Source organism: Vicia villosa, linkage group LG2, assembly GCF_029867415.1.
Source record: "Vicia villosa cultivar HV-30 ecotype Madison, WI linkage group LG2, Vvil1.0, whole genome shotgun sequence".
NCBI lineage: Eukaryota > Viridiplantae > Streptophyta > Magnoliopsida > Fabales > Fabaceae > Vicia > Vicia villosa.
Window position 1 is genome coordinate 193,319,968 of NC_081181.1, and position 16,618 is coordinate 193,336,585.

General features: G+C 31.0%; 2 protein-coding genes across 2 annotated transcripts; both read left to right on the top strand.

Moving 5' to 3' along the window:
- Positions 1–3,283: 3,283 nt before the first annotated feature.
- On the top strand, positions 3,284–4,235 carry LOC131647791 (late embryogenesis abundant protein D-34-like). The gene is made up of 3 exons (XM_058917626.1): positions 3,284–3,621; positions 3,699–3,905; positions 4,011–4,235. The coding sequence occupies exons 1-3, from the start codon at positions 3,304–3,306 to the stop codon at positions 4,113–4,115; spliced, it is 630 nt and encodes a 209-aa protein (XP_058773609.1). The 5' UTR covers positions 3,284–3,303; the 3' UTR covers positions 4,116–4,235.
- A 2,413-nt stretch (positions 4,236–6,648) lies between these two features.
- LOC131653418 (uncharacterized) lies at positions 6,649–11,063 on the top strand. Its single transcript, XM_058923550.1, has 8 exons — positions 6,649–6,806; positions 8,135–8,953; positions 9,041–9,285; positions 9,369–9,581; positions 9,658–9,750; positions 9,882–9,983; positions 10,083–10,412; positions 10,684–11,063. The coding sequence occupies exons 2-8, from the start codon at positions 8,137–8,139 to the stop codon at positions 10,786–10,788; spliced, it is 1,905 nt and encodes a 634-aa protein (XP_058779533.1). The 5' UTR covers positions 6,649–6,806; positions 8,135–8,136; the 3' UTR covers positions 10,789–11,063.
- The last annotated feature ends 5,555 nt before the right edge of the window (positions 11,064–16,618 follow it).

A 16,618-nucleotide genomic window follows, 5' to 3' on the forward strand; every position in this document is an offset into this window, starting at 1 on the left:
GGATATATTAGCACGCGCATGCACAAGGTCGGTACTGTCCAACACATCTTATAAAACCGGTTTATAAAATAAAGGGTGTCGTTCTATATAATGTTTTTTCAAACTTTAAATTTAATTAATATGAAATTTGAGATTTATTGAACATGTGTCTTTACATATAAGAGAGATGAATTGGGTATTTGAGAAAAACTTAAGTTTGAAAAAAAATTTGGATTAAAATTAAAGTTTTAAAATATTTTTAAAAAGTTTTGAAAGTAATCATCGGAAAATAAAGTTCAAAAAGTAAAATACAAAAAGTTAAAGTTAAAGGAGGAGAGAAGATACCAGGAGTTATACAGGTTAAGTCGGAAACAACTTAGTCTTGTCTCTTAAATTGATCATAATAGTATCTAATCTTAGTTATTTCTAACATGAACGATTTGTTTCTTTCTTTAAGAGAATTTAAATACTCTTTAAGTTCTAGGTTGCATTTTCTAAGTATATCATTTTCTTCAACCAATCTAGCACCAATTCTAAACAATTGCTTGTAAGATGAGTTAGTTACTTCAACGTTATCTTTCTCGTAAGATGTCTTTAAACAAATTTTGTCTTCTTCGTTGGAAGAACGTTCTTCTATGTCTCTCTTCGAAGTTGATGTTTTTCCTCATTTTCTTCTCTCGAAGATATTTCTTCTTCATAGTTTCTTTCACACAAGATTTCTTTGTTTGATGATGAATTTTCTAAAGATCAACTATTGAGTACGTTCATTCGAAGAAAACTATTAGAGTTGTTTGATAGGAGTTTGATGAAGTTGATGATTCTTTAGTTTTTGAGCCTGCTCTTTCATTTTTTTAAGTAATTGAACTAGTTCATTCAATTTCTCTATGATTTTCTTCTTTCTTGATTTTTTCTAAAGTTCATGAAGGCTCCCATCTTTCGATATAAGGATTAGATTAACTTTTTAATTCTTAACTCTTAGACATTGGTTAGTGACAAAACGTTTCAATATAATTACTAATATTTATAAAATTTAAAAATATTTAAAAGTGGTATCTTCGTCTTCTTTGTGTTGTGTGTTCATCACCTTTTGCTTGATACTTGAAAAAACTCTATATTATTTCAAAAGTATCTTACATTTTCTTGGCGATTTTGCAATTATAACATAAAATAATTTACTATCATCTGTAGACATTACTATAAATAAAGCTCTTGATTTTAAAATCTATTTCAAACTTTCTCTTTTCTTTTTTCTTCTTTGGTCCAAATGGAACTAGGCTTATCTACTACTTTTTCATTTATTTCGTAAGTAGAGATCAACAAACCATTGGTTATAGTTTCCCATAATTCACGATTAATACTTTGAATAAATATTCTAAACCTATCTTTTCATAGTTCAAATCTACTACTACTACCAAAAGGTGTTGGTGTGTTTAGAAAGGATTCTCTTAACGATGTGTTGGAAGTCATCTTCATCTTGAGATGATTAGTCCTTAAACATGTGTTACAATCTAATGCTACTTATTGGATACGTGATTTCAAATACAAGAGGGGTGAATTTTGTGTTTCAGAAACTCAAGTTTGAAAAAAAAATTGGATTAAAATCATAGTTTGAAAATATTTTAAAAATGTTTTGAAAGTAAGCAGCGGAAAATAAAGTTCAGAAAGTAAAAGTTAAGAAAAGAGAGAGACACTAGGAGTTATACAGGTTTTGTAAAAAACGACTTAGTCCTGTCTCCAAGACTTAAACTTGAGAGTATGTAATAAATTTAAGAGTTTTTACTAGGTTAAAGGGCCCGTTTATTTTGACTTATTTTAAAAATGATTTTTACAGTGTTACAAAATTTTGATATTTCATCTAGGTTAAAGGGCCCGTTTAAGTATTTCATCTATTTATGGAAAAAAATTGGATATTAAAATTTCAAAAAATCACTTAATTTTGAAGCTATTTCAAATAGATTTTCATAAAAATCATTTTTGAAATACAACATTTTTAAAAAATTGCGATTTTGACTAAATTTTGGTCTTCAATAATATATGTTTATGATATAGGATGTCAAAATTAGTGTTTGTAAAAAAACTTGTAATATTTTGAAAAACGATTTTGGAAAATCTTTTTTTAAAAATACAAAAAAGAAACTATTTTTTTAAAGCTGAAACAAACGGGCCCGAACTCTCGAACCCCCTTTCACTAAAAAATTGAAGTTTACGGGTAACTTCCAACACTGATTTGAATGAAGACTAACTACTACAAGTTTTCCGTGGAAAGAAGATTAACCGCTTCAATTAACTGTTTAGAAGAAGTTTCATGACAAAGTGAGTGATGGATAGTCTGATTAGCACTCTATACAGGTTACTTTTCAAGCTCATAGCCTCAAGCCTAAAGAGAGTGATGGATAGTCTGATTTCGAAAAATCAATCAACCTTCCTTACCTAGAGACACATTCAGGATGGTGTTGTAGTGGTGAATGAAATTCTGGATTTTGCTAAAAGATTCAAGAAGATATGTTTGGTTGTGCAGGTGGATTTCCAAAATGCCCTTGATTGTGTTTCTTGGTGATATCTCAATTATGTTATGTATAGAATGGGATTTGGCCCTAAGTGGTTTCTTGGAATAGATGCCTTAGTCTTTAATAATTCATTGTCAATTCTTGTCAATGGTTCTCCTACAGACGATTTCACAGTTGGGAGGGGCCTCAGACAGGGGATCCTCTTTTCCTCCTTTCCTTTTTCTTCTTGCAGCAGAAGGTCTAGTTGGTATGTTCCACAATGCAACCTCAACCAATGAGTTTTATAGTTTTCATGTTAGTGAAGAAATCAAATTGCAAATGACACCATTGTCTTTTGCAATGGAGCCTTTATTATTCGACTTTATTTAACTTGGACAGTCCGGGCTTTTTTGTTCAGAGGAAACTCTTCATGTGTTGCCTCATGTACGGAAAGCCAAAATTCCTTCTAATGTTCAATGCTTTTGTTGGAGACTTTACCTCAACCGATTACCAACCAAACATCAGTTAGAAAAGAGAGGGGTCTTTGAAGTCATATTACAACACAATTTTTTACGTAAGCTTATGTAATAAAGTTCTCTAGAGAGAGATCCTTGTTGTTCGAGAAACATCTTGACAAAGTAAAAAAACGTCTTGATGGAAACTTACCACATTCATTCTCTCCACCTGTCGCAATTTGAACAAGCGGTTGTTATCCAACAAGTGTAAGTTTAACAGTATCCTTCACCGCTTGCAATGCACATCATCACTGCTATATATATAACTACTTCACTCTTAAGCAAGCAAATTAACAGGAACAAAAAATAAAGAGAGAATCACCATGAGTCAGGAGAAGCCACGGAGGCCCGAGCAAGAACCGATAAAATACGGCGACATGTTCAACGTGTCTGGTGAGTTATCGTCACAACCAATTGCACCAAGAGATGCTGCAACTATGCAATCAGCGGAAAACAAAACATTGGGACAGACACGAAAAGATGGTGCTGCTTCTCTCATGACTTCTGCGGCGCATAAAAACGAGGATGCTGGTTTTATCGGTCATAACACTGCTACAAACATTGCTAGAAACGAAGGCGTTGCTGTTTCTAAAACTTATGATTCGGGCAAACGTGTCATCACTGAGACCCTTGGTGGACAGGCAATATTTATTTTCCGAGTATATTTTGTTTTGAAGTTTTTATTGCATGTGTATGCTATAATTTATTGATGAAACAGGTCCTGGGGAAGTTTGTGGAAGATGCAAATGATTCTGGACCAACAGTGGAAGATGAAGGTGATCCTAATCCTCTCTCAGCTCAAGCTCCTAAAGTTGGAGTAACAATGGATGGAGATTTCATAACTAACCAAGGTGGTGGTGCTATGAATCCTCGGTTGTCTGGGAACCAAAATGAGAATTCGAATGCATGGTCCAATAACTCAATGGTAAGAAAGTTATGCTACTAAAACATATGTATTGTTACTTCATTATCCAAAACCTTACTTCTTAGAAGTTGAGAGCTAAGTTTTGGATACAAATTCCAAGTGCAGGAGGACAAGGGTGTATGGAATGAAAATCCTGAAGTTATAAGTAGTGTACCTGGTGGCATGGGAGCATCCATGGCGACGGCGGATCGATTTAAGAAAAACAAGTGATGTATACTTGAGTTCAAAATCAGATGTTTTTGTTTTGTTTTATAGTAGTGTGTGTTTTACCTTTTAGTTTTGGTAAAATGTTTTACTTTTTTATCAAGACTTTATCTGGTTGTGTATTAATAGTAGTAGTCTTTTGTTATGTAATTGTACATTATCCAAAAGTTTACCGTGCAACATGTTAGTGTTTTTTTGTGTGACCAAAATATGATGTTAATATATTAAACTCTTAGTCATATGAAAAATAGATATCTTTCTACCATTACCTGTGTGTCATCAGCTAGGAGTCTCAATAGTTGCCCAAGAATGTTTGATGCCGAACCAGATAGAAGAAGCTATATGGTCTTTGAAAGAATGATTGTTCATGGTGTATCAGTATGCTTTTGAGGGTAGCATACCATTGATTGGTTGTTGTAATAGGTTTGCATCCCATATGTAGGCATCCTGCTTTGTTTAGGATTTTAATGTTTCTTAACCCAATTCCTCCACTAGATAAAGGAGAGAAAATTATATTCCAAGAAATTGTAATTAGATTCCTGTTATTGATATTGCCAAACCAAACAAAGTTTCTGATCAAGTATCTAATTATTCTAAAGTGACAGATGAGATGCTCCTCTTAAATTCTGAAGTTGTATAGTAACATACAGTGCATGAATGACAGATTTTACCTGCTGTGTTCTCCCCATCATAGATAGCAGTTGTCCCTTCCAAATTGTAAGCTTAGCAATGGCTCTATCTGCAATTGGTTTGTTTACCATTGAATATATACACTCCTAAATAGTTGACGGGAGTATGGCCTACAAATGTATATCAGCTAATTTTCAGATCCTAGCTAAGTTATAGAACCTCTAAATGTTTTGCATTTATTTGGACTAGTAAATCATGAATTTTGGCTATACTCTTGAGAATGTGGCTTATATTGTTTGCAATATGGGCCCGTAATTTTGTGAAAAAAAATTTTACAAAAAATTTTTTTATAAAAGTTTTAAATGAAAATTTTGTTTGAATAGTTATTCTTAAAATATGATTTTAAGTATTTCATTTATTTATGGGAAAAAAAATTTGGATATCAAAATTTCAAAAAATCACTTAATTTTGAAGCTATTTCAAATAGATTTTCATAAAAATCATTTTTGAAATACAATTTTTTGAAAAAATTACGATTTTGACTAAGTTTTGGTTTTCAATAATCTATGTATATGTTCTAGGATGTCAAAATTAGTGTTTCATTTTAGAAAAAACAAATATAAAAAACTTGTAATATTTTGAAAAACCGTTTTGGAAAATCTATTTTCAAAAATACAAAGAAAAAATCCATTTTTTTAAAGCTGAAACAAACTGGCCCATAAATGTCTTGTGACTTAATGGATTTTGGTTAAGAAGTCATTATTAGGTTGAGTAATGAGGCCAGGGATAACTATATTCACCAAGTCAGTTGGATTACAGGCTGTAGAAGTATTGAATAGGTTCTAATAGAAATTTTTTATAGATCATATCCAGAAAATTTAATATCAATTGAAAATTATTTGATATAGAATGATCAAAATTAACGGTTTTGTGAAATTTTGTAAACGTTAGTTTTTATGTATGTTGACATATCAAATAATTTTCAATTGATTTTAAATTTCATAGACATAATCTATATAATATTAGCTTTCAATTCAACAATAAATTTTGTTATACGGATATGTGATAAAGAAGAATTTCTGAGAGGTGTCATTTGTTGCGAGACTTTCGACATTAGTGATTTGTTCTGAATCTAGCCCATAAACATATCATGTATGAATTTAGTTTTTTTATTTAAATTATGAATAGTTAATCATTTTTATATTTTAAAGATAACAACTCAACTAATGAATGTTTTAAAAACCAGACCGAAACAATTCGTTCAATCGATTGGATTGTGAATTGGAGATGACTCCAGTTGGATCAACCTTTCAAAATTGCTAGTGGATCAAAATTGGAGTAGAACTGAAAAAATCAGATTGAATTGTCAAAAACTGTTTTAACCATAGAACCGATGTCGGTTTTGTAAAATCGTTCGGTTAAAAAAATACATCAAATGGGCCTTTTTTTATTTTGTTAAAAAAAATTTAACATATATTCTTTAATCACAACTTTTTTTTTTAATGTTTTTATTGTAAACATACAAATTTTAAGTTTTGTCACAATATAGTTTTTCTTTCAACTCCACTCCATCTTATGTTTATCGTATCAAATTTACTTTTTGTTGTTTAATTAAATTATTGTATTATTTATTTTTTGTATTTTACTTTAAATTTAAGTATTTTTAATTATTTGAATTTTGTTTTAATTATTTATTTTGTTTGAATTAATTTAACTTATTTTATTGCAATTTTGTAATTTGTTCAAATGAAGGCTGAAATGAAATGTATAACTATGTTGAATTATTATATGTACTATTGATATTGTTGTATTAAGTTTATAATTGATTTTTAAAATATTTATTTTATTAATTGTGAATAGATGATTATGTGTGACGTAATTTTTTTAATTAAAATTTCCTTTTTCCAGTTTCATTTTTCTCCTAATTTTAAACCTAATTTCCTTAAACCTTTCCCTTTCGCTTTCGCATTTCTGTCTCTGAATTCGTCTTCAATCAATCTTTTCCGTCGCTCCGCCACTCTTATCCACCGTCTGCCACTCTTCTTCCTCCATCACTCTTTTTTAAAGGTAATCTTGCTGCTTCCATTTTATCTTTTCCCATAGATAGAAATTCAAGTGTGTTCGATTTTCAATTGCCTGTGCGTTTTTGTTTTGGCTACGGCGGTTCTGGGTCTTGATGAGTTTCTGGGTGTATGTATAGAAGCAATTTCCAATTTTCTTCAAGAATTTGGGTTTTTCTATTTGTTTATATTTTTACCCTAGCTGCATTTGCTTGTCTCAATGGTGTTTTAGTCCTAAACCAGTCAATTCATCCGTAAGTATTTTTGACAGGGCTGATTCTTGGTTTTGAGATAGCTATAGGGCCAGTTTGTTTCAGCTTTAAAAAAATGGATTTTTTCTTTGTATTTTTGAAAATAGATTTTCTAAAATCGTTTTTCAAAATATTAAGTTTTTTTATATTCGTTTTTTCTAAAATGAAACACTTAATTTGACATCTTATAACATAAACATACATAATTGAAGACCAAAACTTAGTCAAAATAATAATTTTTTCAAAAAGTTGTATTTCAAAAATGATTTTTATGAAAATCTATTTGAAATAGCTTCAAAATTAAGTGATTTTTTTGAAATTTTGATATCCCAATTTTTTCCCCATAAATAGATGAAATACCTAAAATCACATTTTAAGAATAACTGTTCAAACAAAATTTTCATTTGAAGCTTTTATAAAAAGTTTCTTTATAAAAATTTTTTTCACAAAATTTAGTAACACTATAAAAATCATTTTTAAAAAAAGCCAAAACAAACGGGCCCATTGTAATTTGATCAAAATTGGTTCTTGGTTGGCCTCTGAATACATATTTTCATAAGTGCATCTAAAAATCATAACTTGTTCACAATTCTGCAACAAAGAATGCCTTCACAACAGAAGCATTATTTCTAGACAGTGAGAGTGTAAGAAAGGGAGAGAAGCGCAATGAGTGTAGAGATAAAAGGATTTCTTTATAGTCAGGGTTCTAGTGATAGATTTTTCCATCTACCATACCATCAATTTTTTAGTGCAAATTTTATGGTTATTTATACAAAATGATGCTTCATTTGTTTTTACTTGCAAACCAGGAAACATTTTCTGTAACACTTAGTTAAGAATTTCAGTGTTTTAACTTTTTGACTAGTTACTTTCTAATCGTACTTCTAAAATTGTTCACCTTTTTGAAGAAGTTGAGAGAAGGGTAGTATACATTTAACTTGACTTATTTTTGTTGTCGTAGAACTATTGATGTATGTACAATTTGTTAGCTTTCAATAAAGTTTTATTTGAATGTATTTCATTAAGTTTAATATTATTCTTATTCAAATTCTTTTTAATTGACAATCTTGTTTCCTATGTGCAGCAATGCCAAAGTCAAAAAGTATTTCAAATTTGCTTAAATTAGCACATGTTGTATGTGCATCCAATGATCCAATTCATGCTCCACTTGGATCACCGGATGTCATGTCTGCTACTCCTACACTAGTTGTTGATAATGTATCTCCTCAATTACCTAACCAAATGCAACCTGTACAACAAGGAGTTGAAAGTTCTCATGGTAGAACTAAGGTATCATCTCAGTTACCCAACAAAACATCCTCGCAACCTGCACAACAAGGAGTTAGACGTTCTCATCGTATAGCTAATGTATCATCTCAATTACCTAACCAAACAGTCTCACAACAAAGAGTCAAACGTTCTCATCGTATAGCTAATGTATCATCTCAATTACCTAACCAAACATCCTCACAACAAGGAGTTAAACGGTCTCATCGTATAGCTAATGTATCATCTCAATCACCTAACCAAACATCCTCACAACAAGGAGTTAAACGGTCTCATCGTATAGCTAATGTATCATCTCAATCACCTAATCAAACATCCTCCCAACAAGGAGTTAGACGTTCTCATCGTATAGCTAATGTATCATCTCAATTACCTAACCAACCATCCACACAACCTACACAACAAGGAGTTGGAAGTTCTCATCGTAGAGCTAATGTATCATCTCAATTACCTAGTCAAACAGCCTCACAAATTGCACAAAAAGAAGCTGAAAGTTCTCATTGTAGAGTTGTTAATGTATCATCTCAATTACCTTGCCAAAACTCCCCGCAGGCTGTACGTCCTGAACGTAGAGATGGACGAGTATCTACTCATTATTGGTTTGTAGATGCAATAGGTATAATGTATTGATATAATTTAGTCTTGTGTTGCATTTTTGGTTATATATTTTTGGTTTTGGCCACATAACATTTATTTCTTGCAGATGAAGAACACGGTACAATTAAAAAACTGCGTATGATTTCTAAGGATGTCAAGGACATGTCGAATACATTGCGTATTATTGTAGATTTTGATGAATTTCATTCACCTATTGGAGAGGCTGCTGGTTTGCTTGCTGGAGTATGTGGACTAATAGCAACAAATAGTGTCTTTTTTCCTATAGGTTTTGATAAGTGGTCAAATATGCCAGGAAGTTACTTTGATGAACAATGGATAACCTTCTTTCTGGTATTTTTTGTTTTAGTTCTACTTATGTATTTAAAGTTTGCATATAAAACATTGCAAGTGACTAACATTCTTGTTATTGGAAGCCTCGATTTTGTTTCAAGGTACATGAAGATTTAGCTAAAAGATATATTGAGGCTTCAATTGGCAAAAAGTGGAGGGAGTATAGGATTAAGCTTTGGAAGGCTTCATATCGTCCAACTTTGAGCAAACGTGAAATTATCAACAAGAAACCTAAGGAAATTCCCCCGAACCATTGGGCATTATTTGTTGAGTATCGCTTAAAACCAGAGACGATGGTACATACTTCATTTGTCATTATATATTGAAAAGTTTCTTTTCTAAATTATAGAAATAATATACTTTTACTTATAGGAGCTTTGTAAGAGAAATCAAGAAATAAGGAAGAATCAAGCATTTTCTCATACATGTGGTGCCAAGTCATTAGCGAGGAGAAGGCATGAGCTAGTATGTTTAACACTATCTTTATCTAAATCATTGTTTGTTAGATATTAAGTTCTATCTTTTGCTACTTTTTTTTGGCAAAAAAAGTACTAATTTATTTGATTCGTAATGATATTGAATGTATGTTTTTTTAGACTATTGAAACTGGTAAGACTGTCGGTCGGGGTCTAATGTGGAATATGATCCATAAAAAGAAAGATGGAAGTTATGTGAATGCCAAAGCTATGGAGATAGGGGTAAATTGATAATCTATACCAAATAAATTTTAAGTTCATGTTCATTGTTCTAGAATCAGTTAATGAATGAGACTCATTGGTTATTTGTTTTGTATGTAGGAGAAAATTGATAGTCATATAAATCAAAACCATGAGGCGGCTTCTGAAATTTCTCCAAATGATGTTGTTGCCAATATATTTGGTAGAGATCATCCTGGCCGTGTTCGAGCAATGGGCTTGGGAGTAGTTCCTACTATTGCTTTTAAGCACACCACCACACGACTTCATGGTATGGTGTTTGGTTCTTCAAGTGGTAGTAATTCATTGGTGGAACAGAAACTTGCGGCTGTGACTGCTCAATTAAATGCAGTTATTGGCTACATTAGTGCAAAAGAAGGTGGTACACTCCCTAAGGAATTGGCTGCCTTATTTCCCAATCAAACACAACAGGTATATTAATTAATCGGTTGATCTTCTGGGTTAAATTAGAATGGGTTGATTAATTATTTTAGCTTTTTTAAAAATAATACAATTACAATGTTATGTATTCGGAAATCTTTGAACTTATTTTAAAGAAGGTAAAGGTTTGTTAAACCAAGGAGCATAACCAAATCTTAATTTGTTTAACACACGTGTTTGTGTCTTTAATTCCACATTATGTGTGTATTTTACATTTTTGTGATGATTAGTTGTAATATAATGATTGTTTGAATTTTTGTAGATTTCAGACATAGGAAGTGAATGTTCATCGTCTGGCATGAGAACATTATCGGATGGAAGCAATATACATGGCACATATCATCAGAATCCTTCTAACAGCACATGAGTTGGTTATAGCATTTTTGTGTTTGGAAACAAGTTTATTTTGATAATAGCTAAAGATAATGGACGTGTGATGTTATTGATATGTTCATTATTCGCTGTGGATTATAGTAGTTTGAAATGTATTTGTGGTGTATTATGGCAGTTTGAAATGACACGATTATCGGTGGTCTTTTTTCTAGAACGATCATTATTGGTCTTTTTTCTAGAAAATATGGCGTTTGAAACTGCCCTTATCAGAATTTGAAAACTAGTTTTAAATGACAATTATCACGCAAAGTTAGTTAGTTAGGCAATTCTTGGTGTCACAACATGATATATTTGTTCTATCTACTTACTATTAATGTAAAGAAGTCATGATGGCAATCCTAGTCACATGTCATCTTTGCAATAATCTAAACCACATGTCAACTTTATAATAATCTAAACCACATGTCATTTTTACAATAATCTAAACTACATGTCATCTTTGTAACAAAACTCTAATATACAAACAAACCTAATAAAAATAATAATATTAATTAATAATAATAATAACAATAATAATATTAATAAAATAATAATAATAATATTTAACCATCAATATTAATAAAATAATAATATAAATAATAAATAATAATATATTATTCATCTAATATTAATAATAATATAAATTTAAAAGAATTGAAACAATGAACTAAAAATAAGCTCAAACAATAAATTAAATTTACAATTAAATAATGAATTGAAAATATACAATCAATTATAAATCAATTATATATTTCATATACAATAAAAAAACGAAAAAAAAGGTGAATCAGCCCAACCTCTTAATTAATTTTAAAAATAATATAAATTATTTAAAATATATTTTAAATAAAATAATAACTATGTATTAAAATATCTCCACAAAGAATGAAAAAAAAACTCACGGAAAAATAATAAAGGAATTGAATCAATAAATTAACAAAAATACTGAATCAATGAATTAAATTTATAATTAAATAACGAATTAAAAATATACAATCAATTATATAATTAATATACAATCAAAAGAAGAAAAAAAACAGAAAAGGTGGATCAATCTTATCTCTGAATTAAATAATTAATTAAAAACGTACAATAAATTATACAATCAATTATATATTTAATATATTAGCATAAATCATCATTTTTAATGTATATTGGTAAATTTAATTCTCAACCTTTCAATTTAACCATAATTTAACCATAAATAAAAATTAAAAACGGTTGTCTGAATTAGTTATATATATACACCCTATAAACAATCCATTCAGTAAGAATGAAATCTCAAACAAGAAAGATATTTTTAGATTTTTAGATATTTTATGTGCATTATATGTATCGGGAGTGCAGATGGAATGGTGATAAGATTAAGAAGAACTTTTAAGCAAGAGATACCAAACTACTATGAATTTGAAAACAGGATAAGAGTTTTGCATATTGTAGAATAAGAAATATTTCTTAAAGTTTTGTAATTTTTTAGTACGGTATGCTTTCTTCCACTAAAATGGTGAGACTATTTTAATGATATTTTTATATACTTTGTAAAGAGTATCATATGCATTGTTTATAGAAATTTTGAATGAATTAATGCAGGTGGAATGGTTATTTTATAACGTGCATTGTTTATAGACGTTTTGAATGAATGCATGTGGAATGGTGGTTTATACACATTTATTTTTCGAAATTTTGTAATTTTATCATACTATATTTTCTTCCACTATAATGGTGAGACTATTTTAATGATATTTTTATATATTTTATAACGTGTATCATATGCATTGTTTATAAACATTTTGAATGGAATTATGGTTTATACACCTTTTTGAATAAATACAGATGAAATGATTCAATTTATATGAGGTATATGAAAAAATTATAAAGCAGATGAAATGGTTCAATTTATACGAGGTAATATGAAACAATTATAACGCAGATGGAATGATCAGATAAAGAGGAATATTTAAGTGGAATTTAGCATCGACGATCAATTTTAAAATATTGTGTATTTAGTGGGACTTTTAATAAGTTATTTGTGTATAATTTTAAATGCAATTTTCTTATTGAGTTGTGTTTAATAGAATAGTGAAAACTGTTTATGATAATATTTATTTACAAAGTGTTATCACTGTCGTCAAAATGTGTTAATAATAAAAATATCTTATTATTTTTTAATTAAATAAATACAATAAAATATATTATTTAATATCCATTTATGTGTATATTGAAAGAATTATTATAATATCATTTTGAAGATGTAAAAAATATTTTTATTTGATATGAAAGTTCTTTATAATTTTTTGAACTATTTAACTAAATTAATAAACGATAATTTTATTTCGATTCAACTTTAGAAAGATTTAAAAATTTGGTTTTAAAAGGATTTTGTGCAAAGTTGGTGTAATTCTTTCTCAATTTGAATACAACATTTAATTATGTTTCCAATCTGACTTATTCAGTGATCATATCCATGAATGAGATTGATTTTTTTTTTTGTAATTTTGGAACAAGACACGTGATTTTTATAATTTTGTAAACTTGGGATTCTATTTTTATCATTTCATATAATTTTCAATTATACTTATGTTACATTTATTTATGCTTATTTTCAAAATTTAGAAAATTTAATAAATAGATAACAAAATAAAAACGTAAAATTAAGTCTTCTAGGTCATTTACAAATAAATAGCTTAAGGAAGGGGATTCAAATAGCGGTCTTTTTCACAAAGTCATGAAGAATAGAAGAAGATTTAATCATATTGGTCCGATTTGTGCATCGGGAAGTATGGTGGAGTCGGTGGAGGATGTGAGGGAGGAGGTGTTTAAACACTTCGGGAACAAATTCATTGAAGCGGAGGAGGATAGACCGGTGTTAGAAGGCATTACTTTCAATTCAATAAGTAGGGAAGAAGCGATGGATATTGAGAAACCTTTTCTTGAAAGCGAGATAAAGGAGGCGGTGTGGGAATGTGGTGATTCTAAGAGCCCGGGGCCGGACGGCTACTCCTTCCTTTTCTTTAAAAAGTGTTGGAATGTTGTCAAAGAAGATTTTATCAAGTTCTTCAACTACTTCTACCTTGGTAGACCAATTGCTAAGGTAATCACTTCATCTTTTTTAACTTTAATTCCGAAATCTAATAATCCGATTGGATTAGACGATTATAGGCCCATTTGCTTAGTGGGATGCCTTTACAAAGTGGTGGCGAAGGTTTTGGCGGGGAGATTAAAAGGGGTGCTTAATTCTATTATTTCACCGTGCCAAAGTGCTTTTGTCCCCGGTAGGTACTTGTTGGACGGTGTGGTGGTGGCTAATGAGGTAGTGGATTATGCGAGAAAGGAAGGAAAAGAGTGCATTTTATTTAAGGTAGATTTTGAAAAAGCATATGATAAGGTGAGTTGGAAATTCTTGAGATTCATGTTAACTAAGATGGGTTTTGGTGAGAGGTGGTTGAAATGGATGGACTCTCTCGTGTTTAAAAGCAACATGTCCGTCTTAGTTAATGGTAGTCCTACGAAGGAGTTCGTGGTGAGTAGAGGGTTGAGACAAGGAGACCCTCTTTCCCCTTTTCTTTTTGTTGTAGTAGCGGAGGGCCTCTCGGGAATTGTTAAAAAATCTATTGAGATGGGGGATTTTCAAAGTTTCAAGATTAATGGTAATTGTCCGGTTGAGATGCTTCAATTCGCGGATGACACTTTAATTGTGGGTGAGAGTAATTGGAAACACGTGTGGGCTTTAAGAGCGGTGCTTCGGGCTTTCGAGCTTGTGTCGGGTCTTGGAATTAATTACCAAAAAAGCAAGTTGATTGGGATTAATTCTAATCATCACTTTTTGGAAGCGGTTTCTCAATTCTTTTCTTGTAAATTGGAAGAGAGCAATTTTTACTTCCTTGGAATTCCCATTGGGTTCAACCCGAGGAAAGAAGCTACTTGGAGTCCTCTTTTGTCTAAGTTAAAGAATCGTTTGGAGGGGTGGTCGAACCGTTTTTTAAACTTGGGAGGTAGGATTACTCTTCTAAAGTCCGTGCTAAGCTCTTTGGCCATTTTTACCTTATCTTTTTACAAAATTCCGAGAAAAGTGGCAAAGAAGATTACTAGTATTCAAAGTAAATTTTTATGGGGAGGCGTTGAAGAAAGAAGGAAGATTCATTGGGTTAGGTGGGAGGAGGTCACGCTTCCTTTGCATAAAGGGGGTTTAGGAGTCAAAAATCTATTCTCTTTCAATTTGGCTCTTCTTAACAAATGGAGATGGCGGATTATCCAAGGGCAAGATACTTTGTGGTTTAAAGTTTTGAACTCTCGGTATGGTGATGTTACTTCCAAAATGTTCGGGAGTGAAGGAGCTAATAAAGCCCTTTCAAAGTGTTCATTTTGGTGGAAGGATATCTTAAAAATTAATTCTTCTTCATCTCTTGATCCAATTGTTGATTTGTGTAGGTTTTCCGTCCATAATGGTTTTTCCACTCCTTTTTGGGAGGCGAGGTGGTTGGGTGACTTTACTTTGAAAGATGTGTTCCCGGATTTTTACGCCATGACCCGGTTGAAGTTTGTTTCGGTGGCGGCCATGGGAGGGTGGAATGATGGTGTGTGGAATTGGGGGGATTTCGGTTTATCCGAGGTGGAGGTGGAAGAAATGCGGTTGGAGGAGACTTTGGCGGATTTTAAAAGGAAGGTGGCGGATTTTAGCGGTTGGTCGGAGGGAAAAGATTCCGTTGTGTGGAATAATGCCGATGATAAGGTTTTTTCGGTTGCCTCTTGTTACGATTTCTACAACAAACTTCGCTTTCCTTTTGGCCCTCCCATTAGGAACGATGGTGCTTTCATGTTGTTGTGGAAATTGGAAGTTCCTTTTAAATTCAAGGCATTCGGTTGGAGATTATTCCTTAATAGGCTTCCGGTGAAAGATTTGTTGATTATCCGAGGTATTTCTTTTTCCTTAGAGGATTCTAAATGCTTGTTTTGCGGTCTTTGTTTAGAGACTTGCAATCATTTATTTTTTGGTTGCTTGGTGGTGAAAAATATTTGGAGTGAGGTTGCGTGTTGGGTGGGTAAAGGGGACACGGTAGATGATGAGTGTTTATCGAATTTTATGGATTGGCACTCCTTTTTTAGTAGTAAAAAAGTTAAGCATAGGAAGTTGGGTGTGGTGTGGCTAGCTACCACGTGGATTATTTGGACGGTTAGGAATGATATTTGCTTTCGGAAGGAAGATTGGAATGTGAATAATACGGTTTGGAACATTAAGCACTTGGTTTGGAGGTGGTCTTTTTGCGGGAAAATTACTTACCCCAATTATTCTTTCTACGAATTTTGCATGGATCCTTTGCATTTTTTGTCGTAGTTGTAATTGGTTAGTAATATTTCTTTTTTGTCGGGTTATCCCGTTTCTCTGTGTAATCAGGTTGGAGAACCCTTAGTTCTCCGTTTTAATATATCTTGCTTACACAAAAATTTTTTTTACAAATAAATAGACATTTTAATGGTAATAATTGAAATTTATGAGCACTAAATGAAAATTTTAAAAAATAACTGTTATTTGATTGAGTATAAATATAATTATGTTTTACTACACTAACTTCTGAATTTGTTTTCCAATTATTAATTTTTTTTGTAAACTTTTTTCATATTATTTTATTCTCCCAATAGCACATTTTATTTATTTTATAATAAATTTAAATTATTGAAATTCTTTGTTGTTTATGTGCCAGATTTAAAATATTCTCATTTTCTAATTTTATATTTATAAAACTATAAATTTATCCTTCTAAAAACGTAAATTAAAGTTTTAAAACATAGCAACGTAACTTTAAGTTTTAGAACATAATTAAGACTTA

Bases quoted from the DNA above. Each gene is read 5' to 3' on its own strand.
- LOC131647791 (XM_058917626.1), top strand. From the start codon at position 3,304: ATGAGTCAGGAGAAGCCACGGAGGCCCGAGCAAGAACCGATAAAATAC. The intron at 3,622-3,698 runs GCAATATTTATT...TTGATGAAACAG, and splicing joins CTGAGACCCTTGGTGGACAG to GTCCTGGGGAAGTTTGTGGA. The intron at 3,906-4,010 runs GTAAGAAAGTTA...TTCCAAGTGCAG, and splicing joins CATGGTCCAATAACTCAATG to GAGGACAAGGGTGTATGGAA.
- LOC131653418 (XM_058923550.1), top strand. From the start codon at position 8,137: ATGCCAAAGTCAAAAAGTATTTCAAATTTGCTTAAATTAGCACATGTT. The intron at 9,582-9,657 runs GTACATACTTCA...TTTTACTTATAG, and splicing joins GCTTAAAACCAGAGACGATG to GAGCTTTGTAAGAGAAATCA. The intron at 9,984-10,082 runs GTAAATTGATAA...TTTTGTATGTAG, and splicing joins CCAAAGCTATGGAGATAGGG to GAGAAAATTGATAGTCATAT.